This window comes from Schistosoma mansoni, assembly GCF_000237925.1.
Source record: "Schistosoma mansoni, WGS project CABG00000000 data, chromosome 2 unplaced supercontig 0213, strain Puerto Rico, whole genome shotgun sequence".
Lineage (NCBI taxonomy): Eukaryota > Metazoa > Platyhelminthes > Trematoda > Strigeidida > Schistosomatidae > Schistosoma > Schistosoma mansoni.
In genome coordinates, this window is record NW_017386003.1 from 213208 (window position 1) to 226380 (window position 13173).

The 13173-nt window shown below is 30.9% G+C and overlaps 1 protein-coding gene across 1 annotated transcript; it reads left to right on the forward strand.

Moving 5' to 3' along the window:
• Nucleotides 1-1792: 1792 nt before the first annotated feature.
• Nucleotides 1793-11855, forward strand: Smp_155610 (Calmodulin-5/6/7/8 (CaM-5/6/7/8), putative; the record flags this gene model as incomplete). Its single annotated transcript, XM_018791501.1, has 6 exons — nt 1793-1795; nt 2829-2922; nt 4981-5136; nt 9885-9949; nt 10626-10773; nt 11639-11855. 6 exons carry the CDS (start codon nt 1793-1795, stop codon nt 11731-11733), a joined length of 561 nt encoding a protein of 186 aa, XP_018645346.1. The 3' UTR covers nt 11734-11855.
• Nucleotides 11856-13173: the final 1318 nt, after the last annotated feature.

Consider the following 13173-nt stretch of genomic DNA (forward strand, 5'->3'; position numbering starts at 1 on the left):
CCATATATTACCGAAGATATTTAACAGGAATGAACTGATATCTGTCGGAAAACAACTGAATTTCTAGTTATAACTGGACAGCTATTTTGTTGTGCTTTGTGTGTTCAACACTATCAACAGATGGAAATATACATTACTGACGATCTTTGAGGAATTTCAAAATGAACTTTTGAAAGTATAGTCAGTCGTCAGTCAATCAGAATTCAAGTGACATAAGGGAATAAGTCAATATACGAAAAAGCTTAGGGTTAGAATCAGGAATTCGGATGAAGAGTTAGGGTTTAGAAAATGCTTACGATCATATTGGAAAGTATGTAGGGAGATAGTTCTTTGATTTTAAAAATCAAGTGACTTTATGCTAATTTCAAACAATCATAATTTATAGTAACATGTCTATCAATTTTAAGCATCTTTCTAACGAAATGTTGGTATGTGTCACTTAGATTTTGATAAGATGTAATGTGTTGATCATCGTATTTTGAATTCCACTTAAGAATCCAGTAGTTACTTTCTAACATCTAATTACTTCCTTATCAAAGTATGCTTATACCAATGCACCAATGTTTTGATAAATTGTTCAACAGAAAAGCTTTGGGGTTCCTTGTCAATAAAACAACAAATTTAGCTAATGATCAAGCAAGTAAATGAGATATATAACTCAATGTGTTTAGACATAGTTTTCATTAAGATTGGATGTAAAGTAAACTTTCTTCTATTGTTTTTACCTTTTCCTATGGGTTATGTAAATCTCAGTGTTTCCTATTGAAGACACTGGTTATTGTTCAATCATAACATTTATCGATTACAATTGAAAAAAAATCATTTCCATATTATAGGCTAATGTTCACTTAAAGGAATTACTGATATCAAGGAAACACTTGACATATTCAATCTGTATTTAATATGCATACTTATCATTTGATTAAGTTTTTCTTTTATCAAATTGTACTTTTGTTACAATAAATAACAGATTAGTACTTTATTATGTAATAGTCAATTTTAAAAAAAAGAAGTACTTAAGCCTGTAATAAGATAATTCATACTCTTTTCAATCATTGGCTGTTTATCATTAACCAATTGAAAGTTAATCATATTTTTAATCATACACAAGAAGGTACTTTATTCAAATAAAATAGAAATCAGTGAATGGGAGAAGTTATTTCATTATTGAAGGATTAGCTTTTCACAATTTCAAATTAAAAAAAAAACCAACAATCTGAACAACAATTTTCATGATTTAAGCAATACAGGTAAATACAAATATGCTTTCTTATAGAGAAATTTCTTTTTTATATGTAACTATAGTAACTGACTTTTTGTGTTGTATATGTACACATGTGTGTGTTTGAGTATATGTAGTTGAATATCTGAATACCTTGACAACCGGATAAGTAAACTATTCAACATTTGTACTTATTTTTAGCACATATCATTTTATCTATTCGTGACTGGATTCATCTCATTTTTTGTAGTCAGATGAAAATTCTCAAATAGTATTAGAGTGAAGAAAATATCTCTACTGTTCAGTATTGTACTAACTAACCAATCATTATTAAAAAGGACTAGGTCATGAATAGAAAAGAAAAGATTTAAATTTAAGTATATAAACATTTTTAGAATGAGTTGTTAATTTGTTGTTTAATATACTTATATCATTTTATGATGCTTAATGGGAATAATGTTAGAAAATATTTCAATTGGAAGTAAGAATATCATTTATATTTGTTTAAATTATTTATTGATAGGGAGAATAAGACAATTTATTTAGTACTTTTAATCGGTTAATTACGTAATGGTAGGTAAACAGTTTTTAACTGAAGATTTTTATGATTGTTGAAATGTATTTGAGTAAAATAATGTGGATGTGCACTGCTGAGGAGTCCCATAATAGGACGAAATGGCTATCCAGTGCTTCCAGGTTTTCCATGGTGGTCTAGCTTCAATTGACTCACGCTTTCAACTATGAAAATACTAAATCTCCACAAAACCCCCTCTGATAATAATACTAAAAACCCATTCATTCTTGCCTGAGTTGTATAAAAAAAGTAGTTAATTCACATAGTTGGACATTGAACAATTTATTGAATACTAGAGTTTATTGTTCTACCACAACATTATCGATATATATAGATAAACAAACAAGAAGTTGTTATAAGCAAAGATGGATGGTGGCTAGTAGTGGAATATAGGACGCGCGTTTTGTCCTATTTGGGACTCGTCAGCTGGATGTACTGCACCTCAGAGTTGATGTTCACTCTGGGACTCGAACCCAGTACCGTTGGTTATATGAAAGTAGAATAAAAGTAGATGAATTAGAAAGGAAGAATTATCTCGTTTAAATTTGGCAAATTTGAAAATAGTCAAAAGTTGATATCTATAATACTTAAATAGAATATTGCATTATTATAGATTGAATCAAAATGTAAATACTTCGTGATATTTATGAATCATATTCGTCAGAGATTGATCTTAGTTGAGACGCTATTGTAAATCATCTTAACATGGAACTCCTCGGTCCTGGCTGTTCTTGACTTCACTAATACGAGAATCCATAGCGGTTCACTCATCATCCATTAGAGGATCGAAATTAGGACTTCCACGCCTTTTGGTGAGTCGATATTCAGCGTTTCATATCTCAAATAAAAGTGACTTAGTTTAGTTTAAGCATTGTAATGTATCATATTAACACTAAGTAATTGCCCAGTGGTCCGTGGTTTCCAGTGATTGTTTACGTTAACCTATTTCATAATGTGAATTATGGTTAAATCGAATAATCCCTAAAAGCTATTTGTGTTATCGAATTCTTCACTTAATCTTAAAATTTTTAGATGAATCCTTCCGATGAAAAAGAAACGAAAGATGAAACAGCACAACCAGTTAGCAGACAAGATAGTCAAATTCTAAAAGAAAGTGTCATTAAAAGTATGTGACTAATGAAAGCTCATTTAGAGATGAATAGTAAAACATTTCTGTTCGACAACATTTTTAGAATGTGGTATTGTTTAGTTAATGGTCGAGTAATTTGGTATGGTTTTGTTATTTTCTCATCAGAATTAGGGGGCTGTGAGCTTTATCGCTGTTAGAGTAGTGGGATTCCACTGACTGCTAAGGGGTCCTATATTACGATAAAACAGGTGTCTGGTGTTTCCTGGTTTTAAATGGTACTCGATCTGAGATTAATAAGTGACGAATATCAATCCCTTCTAAAGATGTTCTAATCATCCCAATCTAAAATTTCACACACATGAATCTCATTTTAGTAGGTATATACTACATTGTAATGTACCTGTGAATATGTCAAATTACTTAATCAGTCAAATCTGTTTTCTGAAATAAATATTTAACTGAATTAGGAGACACAATAAATTCTCACCAGAAAATGTGTCTGAATCGAGAATTGGGATCTTGAGAAACGCTGAAGAAACGAGGAGGAGACTGCTCAATTGTTTCCCATTAGTTCAGGTCTACTCATTATTGTGCTTTGTAATGGGTTTTCAAAGTTTTAATCAGAATTTCGTTAATATTGGCGTTCAATAATGTTTAGAGTGAAACTGTCACTATAAGCAATGTTGATTGATTATTATTGTATTTTGTGAATTCGTTGAAGTTGAAAACTTATTCCCTTGAATTCTAACTAAGTGATCCCAAAGTATTATGCTCACGGTTGGTTTGAAATGTTCTTCGTTTGATTTCTTAAGAAGATGTGAGTAAGTATTGATCTTTAGTTCCAAACCAGGGATGCTTTGTCAGTTAATGTTATTTTGTAAGGGTGAATTGCTACAAACTATGTGAAATAACTAAGATTTGGTTAGATTATAAACAACAGCTTTTGGTGCATCATTAAATAGTAATAACAATACTACTACTACTACTACTAATAATAATAATAATAATAATCTGAGTGATGAAGAATGCAGTTCCCTACTCTTGAATACCTTTCTTTAAATTCCAAATCATTAGCTGAATGGTACTTGTGAGGGTCATTGGTAAAGAAATTATAGGAATTAGGTAGCTATAGTTTGGTGAATTAGTTTGTATATTTTTCAAACAGTTGTTTAATAGTATTATCATATGTAGGACTAGTTGTAAGCTTTCTTCCGACTCAATATTTGCTGATGTTATCTTATGCCATTCGTAAATTATAAGCCAACCAACCAAAAACAGTTGATCAGCTTTGTATCAGAAATGATCTAGTTATGCGTATCTGTCACGATATACAAATAGTGTTGTATTATGTATTATGACCTTGTGTTATAAGCATATAATCACATGATTTACGAGTTTGAATATTAAAATGTATTTGTAATCCTTCATTTTACTTTCTAATGTGCTGGTTGGATGTTTGAAAATGTGAAGATTTCCTTTGCTTAGTAATGGTGTAACAAATACGAAGTAATAGAGTTGGCAAATTTATTGGTATGGGGGGAAGAATAAGAATACAACCTTATTGTACTTGCCACGAAATCTGAATGTCTACATGCGATCATATGTGTGAACACAGCGTAGTAAAACATATTTCTTAGAAAAGTATAAAAAATAGTTATCCAATGCTCCCGGGATGTTTGATTCTTCTCCAACCGACACCAAATAATAATTAATAGTCCTATCAAAATGTACAAATGTTTCTTAAGAAAATTCTTATGGTAATTCATTGTTTGATATATTTGTATATTATTAGAAAGAGCTTCCTTCGAACTAATTCTTTTCAAAGATGCATTACGTCATACATTAATTTTAGCTCGATAACTACTGAGAATTTCACAGAGTCTCTTTGTAAAGTTGTAGATGTATACGGTTGAGGAAGCTACACGAACTGAGACGAAAGATAGCCAATTATTGAATCATGTTTAATTTTTCTTTGATTTCAATGTCTAGTCAGAATCGGTTAATTTTAATATAGGCTACCAACACACAGAATTCATTGACATAGATCTCCTCCATTCACTACTGATCTTAATTTTCTTTTTTATGTAATTATAGGTATTTATGATTCACTTTCTTCGGCAAAAAGTCGAAAAGTCACTTTAAATCAAATATGTCGTTGTTTACAAATGCTTAATCAGTGTCCTACTTCAGCCACTTTGGATAAAATCTATTCTGATTATACACCTGAAGATATGGAAGGGATTGGACCAGGTAAGTTATTATAATTAAGTGTAATAGAGGAAAAGTATGAATTAATAAATTTTCTTAATGGTAAAATTACTGGATTCGAGTCCTGGTATTCAAAATAGGACGAAATACACATCCTAGATTTCTTAAATGATCACATTTCATTTATTTTATAAAAACTTATAACATAATGACTATCAAAAGCCAACTGTGTTGAACGCACATATGTTTAATTAAAACTAATCAAAAATCAGTCTTGAGCATCAACAATAACCTTTTCTAAATTACATGAGATTGCATACAAGATGTTTGTTGAAAATGGTTTTACATAATAATAATAATAATATAATAATAATAATAATAGCTATTATCATTACTATTTATTGATAGTCATCAACTGTCTTTTGTCGTGAATTAATATCGACTGTGAAACACATGAAGACCAGGTAGCAGTGGACAGTTGTTATGTCCATGTACGTAACTTCGCACTAAGGTGCACAGCGAAGAAAACCTAATACTGAAAATATTTTCTGACACATTTGTAAAAAGTTGTTGCCACAATCCTATATCACATATCAAACATGTTATAAAAAATAAGTTCAATCAAATTGACATTACGTAATAATAAACCCTTAACTGTAGATTTTATTCAATAAAGTCTTTATAGTCTATTGTCTGACTCATCTACCAAGCGAATTCCTAATGTTTGTAAGGTCTAAAGTAGACGGACGGAGAAAATGCAGTCTAATTATAAAGCCGGATTGTCAAACACAGAACAAAATCACTCAGACTAACTTGAACAGGAACATGTGATCGATAGACCTTGATTGAACAATTGGTCCACTCATATATGATGGTTCGCTAACTTACTTTGTATGACATTGGTGATGTGTGAATTGCGTGGTTTGATTTAATACATCTAAAAGGAAAATCACGTTATGGAAGATCTATTTCATATGAATAAGTAAAAGTAAACAAATAAATGAGAAATTGTTTAATTCATTTTTAGTTGTATAGTTAAAGACTAACCAAAATAAATATTCGATATGACAAAAATTGAGTAACTGAAACACTGAACTATAGTTTATAACAAACTGTTAGTAAACTTTACGTAGCGGTTGAATTCTGGATACGTATTTAAGTGAACATCAAAGTCATAAGGTTCTCAAGGTTACCAACTTAGTCGAAGACAGTTTTATTGAATATAAATAGACATCATTTCTGTAGAATAATTTTATATTCCCCCGTTCGATTTTTTTTACCTGTATACACTTCCCAATCACTTAATTAACCAGAGAAAGAAACTAAGAGGATTCAGGAAGCTTGATTACTGAAATAAGAATGAATATGTATATGAGTTACTGAATTAATCCCGACCAAGATATGGAGTGGTAGACTTGGTCAGGCGAATAAACTGTTCATTCAAATTAAGCCAGCTCAAAATTAGCTCTCTCAAATACGGTATGGTCTAGCAACAGCATGTGATCTATCAGGGCTTACTCGGGGTATTAAATGATTAAGAAAACTGGAACACGTTTGATGGGTAGTTTTTAAACTACAGTTTTACTGACCGCTATAAAGATAGCGCTCATATCATACAAAGCTATCGAAAAGTATGCCAACGTAGACTCAATTTCTTAACTAAATGATTTAGTAGTTATCCAATTAATTTTGCGGAGATGAACTCAACTCAATGTCTATGTACATAAAAGCGATGCCGCTAATGACAATGAATAACAAACATCTCAAGGTGAACTGATTTGACATTTTTGAACACTATGAAAAATTCAACTTCTAATTGGAATCAGCTTGGATAATGTTGTTAACAGTAACAACAAGAACTTTGTAATTAATGTATTTACTATATCACCAACACCATATACCTGGATTAAAAAGCTGATTCATCATTTCGAAATTTAGCATCAAAGGGTGATCATAAATGTTGATCAGTGTTATGTGATTGATGGGAATCGACACGACCTTACGTTTTATTCTTCCTAGTACTCGTCAACAAGATACATATTCATTTTTCAGTGGGATTCGTGTTCAGATTCCTCAGTTTCACAGTCTAAAACGTTTCCATGGGGCTATTGGTTCCGCGCTCACCTGTAGAATTGTTATATTTATAGTGTTTGATGAGTAGCAATTAATATCATGTTTATCTACTCTTTATTGCCGATGTAAACTCAGTCTCAACCCAAGTAGCTCACTTATAACGTCTCAAGCTGTAAGACTGGACAATTCAGACTCTAATTCTACCTGAGGCATCAGTACCCTAAGAACTACAGATACACGTTAGTGACCAGTGGCAGCTAGCACGAAACTTTGATCCAAGCCTGTTTCAAACTGACTACGACCAACCAACACATTAGTATTAACTTAATTAAATCATAACTCTCCCCTCATTGAGCTTATTTGAATCACGAACAGAGTTTAGCATCAGTGTTAGGATCGTTTACATACTCTGTTCATTCCCGTTCAAATCGTTTTTTATGTATTGCTTTATATTACTTGTTAATATTCAGTAAACAGTTCTATTCATAATTATTTTTGAACATATCATGTAACTCATGTTTATATGGGTCATAGAGTAAAGTATTTACGTAAACTAATAAAATTTATTACATTTATCTTTATAATTACTTTCCCTTAGCCCATGTAACAGTTATTCTCAATTTTTTAAAATTCCTTGAATCTTTATCTGATAGCTACAGCTTCAATATACCCTTAGTTCTCATCTTGAATGTTGATTAACTGCTGTTAAAATTAGACATAGAGCCTATAATTTATGGACGAATCAAGCATGTTTAAGATAGCAGGTCTTGAATTTTGGCACGAAATCCATTCACTCATTTTGTTAAATATTATTTTAGCATTATGACTGATTTCATTTCGTGATGAAAACATAAAATCTAATTCCTAACCCCAACGTTCAATTGTAAATCTTAATCCTAGTTCTTTAAACTTGTCTATAGCCCTCATCTAAACCTGGTAAGTAGGTGGACATGTCGAGGTTATTTTGGCGTTGCTCAAATGTCATCCATAAATTATAGTCTCACCAAGGATCGTTCCTGAGACAGATCACTGTTTTTCGAACTTAGATTTCTCACACTTCGATATAATTAATGATCACCTTTTTTCAATTTAAATAGTAAGTGGATTTTCATCACAGCATTTGTAATGTTCATACTTCATCTTTCATTTATAGAGAGTATGCTCAATATTGGATCATTCACTGAAATATTCAAACGTATCTTATACAGAGAGGAAAGATGATCAATTGAATAATGCTTTCTGGTGAGTTATTATATAAAATCATGAAAAAAAATCAGCAACCAGGTTCATTTATGATTAGTTTTTAGATAAATCAGGCCAGTTTCTGGCTATGTGTGATAATTACTATCCAATCTCAGTTAATGATAATTAATACGAATAGAAGTAATGTTTAATAGGAAGAGGTGAGAAAAAAAATGAAAATGGGAAATTTGAGTAGTTTTGTGTACATTCCTAATATAGACTTACCGAATAGTTGTTTTTGCGTATTATCTTAGTTGTATAACTTCCTTTTATTCAATAACTGCTATGAATTACACGTTAATAGACTATAATGCCGTTAATTAGCCTTGTATCATATAGAATTATGTGACTTATAAATTTGAACTTTAAAATGTGCTTGGGATAATTCATTTATGTTTTCTAGTATTCTGAATGGTTGTTTGAAAAAGTAGGGATGAGCCAATCAAAATTGAGGAAACTACTTTTGAACTTTTACGCGAAATTTTTAAAAAAAAACGTCTTTACTACTTTTTCACATTGAATATACAATGGAAATATTTTTATTTGGGTATTCAGAATGTTTAAAAATATTAGGAAGAGTTCTTTTAGTCATCACAAAGTAAATATGATAATGTTAGACTTGATATTTGTTCACTACTCTATATTAATTATTATTATCGTTACTATTATTATTATCAATGACTTTATTCAATATTATATTTTTAGTACATTATAGAATTCTCAGAACAAAGTATTTCAACAAGTTTCATTTTCTTATTTCTTGATCGATATCGGTGATAAATATTGAGTAATCACCAGTTAGATGTTAACAGTCCGACATTCGACATCTGAATAATGTTCATTCTTTTCAATGCATATTGATATTCATCACAATGTCTCCGATTGTACTTTTTTATAAGTTGTACAGCGAAGTGTCGTAAACGTTTCATGAACACATTTGAATAGGTTGTGTGATCAATAGACATAATGATGTGTTAAAACAAACAAGGAAACAGATAACTTGTTGTAGTATTTAGATGGTAGGAACAGGTAACCCAGATATTCGAGCAGGCCGCCAGTTAATCAGTTTAATTTCAATTTACATCGTTTGTAGCAGACTAGTAATCAAATCATTTTGTTAGTTATTCAATAAATAATAACAAACTGTTTTAAAAGGAATGCTAACCTAGATAACGATTTTTACGTACGGTTTCTCATAACTACAGTTCTTTTGGGATTTCATCCTTATAATTCTTCAGTGAATTTATTAGTGAAGATTTTGAAGGTGACGATGAACTTTAATGATAGTAATCTAAGGAAGATTCAGTAATAAAGTTTTAGTGTGGATTAATTTGCTCATTTTTAGATTAGTGAAGTTATATAATGATAGTTCTACAATATGAAGATTGGAGAACTGATAATAAGCCTTGAAAAATCAATAAGCTTCCTAAAGCTATAAGATTGTTGCAGGTTGCATCAATTATTTCTAAAAATAGACTCTATGCTGATTGACCTAAAGGTGGATTACTGTGGACATTCTTGTGTCTACAGTGATCATGAGGTGAATACTGTGGGAGTGGATTTTTTATTCTATGACGTAGGCAAGGAGCAACACTATTTGACAATTATTTTTCTTTGCTAAATATTTCAATCACTAATTACTGTGAAGATGATTATACTAAGTCTTCAACAAAGACTATGACTTATGAGATCATTCAAATGAGGAGAAATGAGAACAAGCACTCATTGATAACATTAACTAGCCATAATGATATACGTGGACTAAGATTGATTTCTTCACTGGGAAATTTTGAAATTCTGATGGTACGTTTTTTACTGGATGCGCAATAATAAAAAGCACTTAACTAATATGAGTTAGCTATTTAGTGTCTAACTTTTATTTTATTCTGACAAAATTACTAATTCCGAGTCCATCCCGTTCGCTTCTGCGACCTAAATGTTATCACTTTTATCCCAAGTGAACTTTATGAAAGTTCATTTTTGAAAAGCTCCTAACCAAGATTGAATAGACTTAGAGCATTGTCTAGCTAATACTTTTTTTAGATTAACATCAGCATTGAAAGAGACCTTTAAAAATAACAATCCAGGAATAATACTTAATGACGGTAAGTAGTATATTCAGTAAAACGCGATTTTATTTTGCTTACTCCAGTTCGATACGTAACCTTTTCATTTACTATACCGTATTTTGACATTTTTTACGAATATTTTACTAGTTCTTTGATAAAAATGAATCTGGTGTCGTGGATACAGAACCAATGAAAACAATGCTGTTAACTGTCGGTGACTGTTTTACAGATAAGGAGTGCAATGAATTTTTTAAAGAAGCTGCGCCTGGAACAGATGGCAAATGGCCTTATGATGGTATGTAACTTGGAAGAATTGGATATTGAGGTAGTGAAAGGAAGAGATCGTAAAACTGTTGTTCTTTATTGAAAAAAATTTTAGGATTTGCTCATACATTGAATTCGCACAACATAATTCTAATCAATGTGAATTTTTTAGAAAGATTAGTATTAGTAGAAAGGATAATCTGATGACCATATTACTTATTTAGAAAATAGATCCCATTGTTTAAACCAATGACTGACTGTACTGAGAGAAACACAGAAAACTAGAAATTATTGGACAACTATTTCGTGCTGGTATTGAACTTCTCTGATGTATGGATTTATGACCTCTTCAGGAATGGAACTTAACACTTTTAAGCCTTCAGATGAGCGTATACTTGGGAATATAGAAAGCTGGAGTCTAATAAATTATCACATGCTCTAACAAAACAAGCAAACGTTCTTGTCAATAGTATTGTTCCATCTGTAGCCAGTAAATCAGTTGACTCATTAAAATTACCATTCCGATTCATCAGATTTTCGCAAAAAGTTTTAATAACATATCAATTCAAATGAGAATTATATGACTGTAACCTTTAGACTATTATTATTATTGTTAATATGATGGACATTGTTTAGACTGAACGATCACTTTAAGCGCTCGGACAGTTTACTGACGTCTGTTACCCCTCATGAAGGGCAATTCGAAATAAAATTTCTATTACGTAAAACCTCTTGCCACATAAATCTGAAAAGATAATATCGTGACAAAAATTAATCTATGTACAAGACACTGAATAATATTTTCATTTTGTTTAAATCGATGAAGTGAACATTTTCTACGTTAATCTAATATATATATATATATAAGTTTTTCTGTTTTACATATTGTATCAAAGACTTCGTTAAAAAGTTGGTCGATGCTTATCCACGTCCACAATCAAAGAAGGCGAGATCTGCAGGAACAGGTAAAAAGAAGAGTGCTAGAAAATGATTGATTTTTAACTAACAGATCATTAACCGTAATGGTTTATTTTTTCAAGAACTTATACAATATTAAAGAATGATTACATCTAATTTACGTGTATTTAATATTTAAATATATTTTATGATTACACTTGTATATTGTTCATCTTATGATATGTTCATGGATTAAGTGGGGTGCATATTGATGATTAACTCTACGAACAGTGAGACTCATTTGCGACTGAAGAGTATCTGAGAAGAAAAATTTGAATAGCTTTTGACACATGCCTGTGTATTAAATGAAGGAATGGTGTTTCCTTGTTGTGAAAAGATTTACTGCCTCAACGAAGGCGATTTCATTGTACAACTAATCTATGTATATAATCTTAAGTTCACCTTGAAAAGACAGTACATAAGTAAAATAAGGCGTTGAATTAGGAAATTGTAAACCTTTAATGAAGGGAGTACATATTATCGAACTGCGTCCCAATCAGTCCTAATAAGACAAATGTGAATAACAACCAGTCATATTCAAAATCGACAGAACATGCTGCTAATCACTTGTAGAGAAAGTCTCATGACTCCCCTCTACCAGAAGTTTGTACTGATAATGTTATTTAAGTATATAAAAAAGCTTCACAACTATACCATTCAACTCAGAGAACGCAGTTCCCATTAAGTTATCCACTTGACAATAAATCTTCTTGGCTATCTCTAAAAACAAAACGATTATTGCAGAAATGTATTCAGCTTTTAATGTACTTAAATGGGAAAAATCGCTGTCTAGTAATATGATTATTTTTAAACTTCCAGTCGACACAATATACAAGATATGATAATATGTTTCTGTATACAGTTAACATTATTTAAACTGTATTACACTAAAAAATGTTAACTATTATCAAACTGCTTCAAAATTAATCACGTCCACGTCAAATTAGAACAAGACCCCAACTAACTGTCGATGTAGTGACCCGAAAAAATTGAAAAACTAGGTAATTTTCTAAGATTATTCCATTAATATCATTTTAATAAACAAATAAGTTACCAAAAATGATAAGTTGTAATTTGTACAGACTTTTTTAAATGTTGACTTTAAGAAAAACAATTAAGGTTTCAGAATAATCTACGATACATAGTACCGAAATAATCATCGTTGTCAGATGTATACTTATTGATTTACATGATACAACTCAACAGATGAAATCATCCGTGAAGATACTCACTAGCGATATCCATCCGATTTGGCTTAGATCTCTCTAATCAAAAAGTGAAGTCATATTTGGGTTCAATACAAGAAGCCTACATACCAGTGGACTGAGAGAATTCCTTAAATTTCACTTCACTAAATACTGCTTTGAAAATTACACTACTGATAAGTAGCCTAAAATGTTTAGTGAAAAAATGCATGTGAACAGGTCTGAGTAGGGAAGTGGAAATGGCATAGTGATGCATTGAGTTAAAAAAA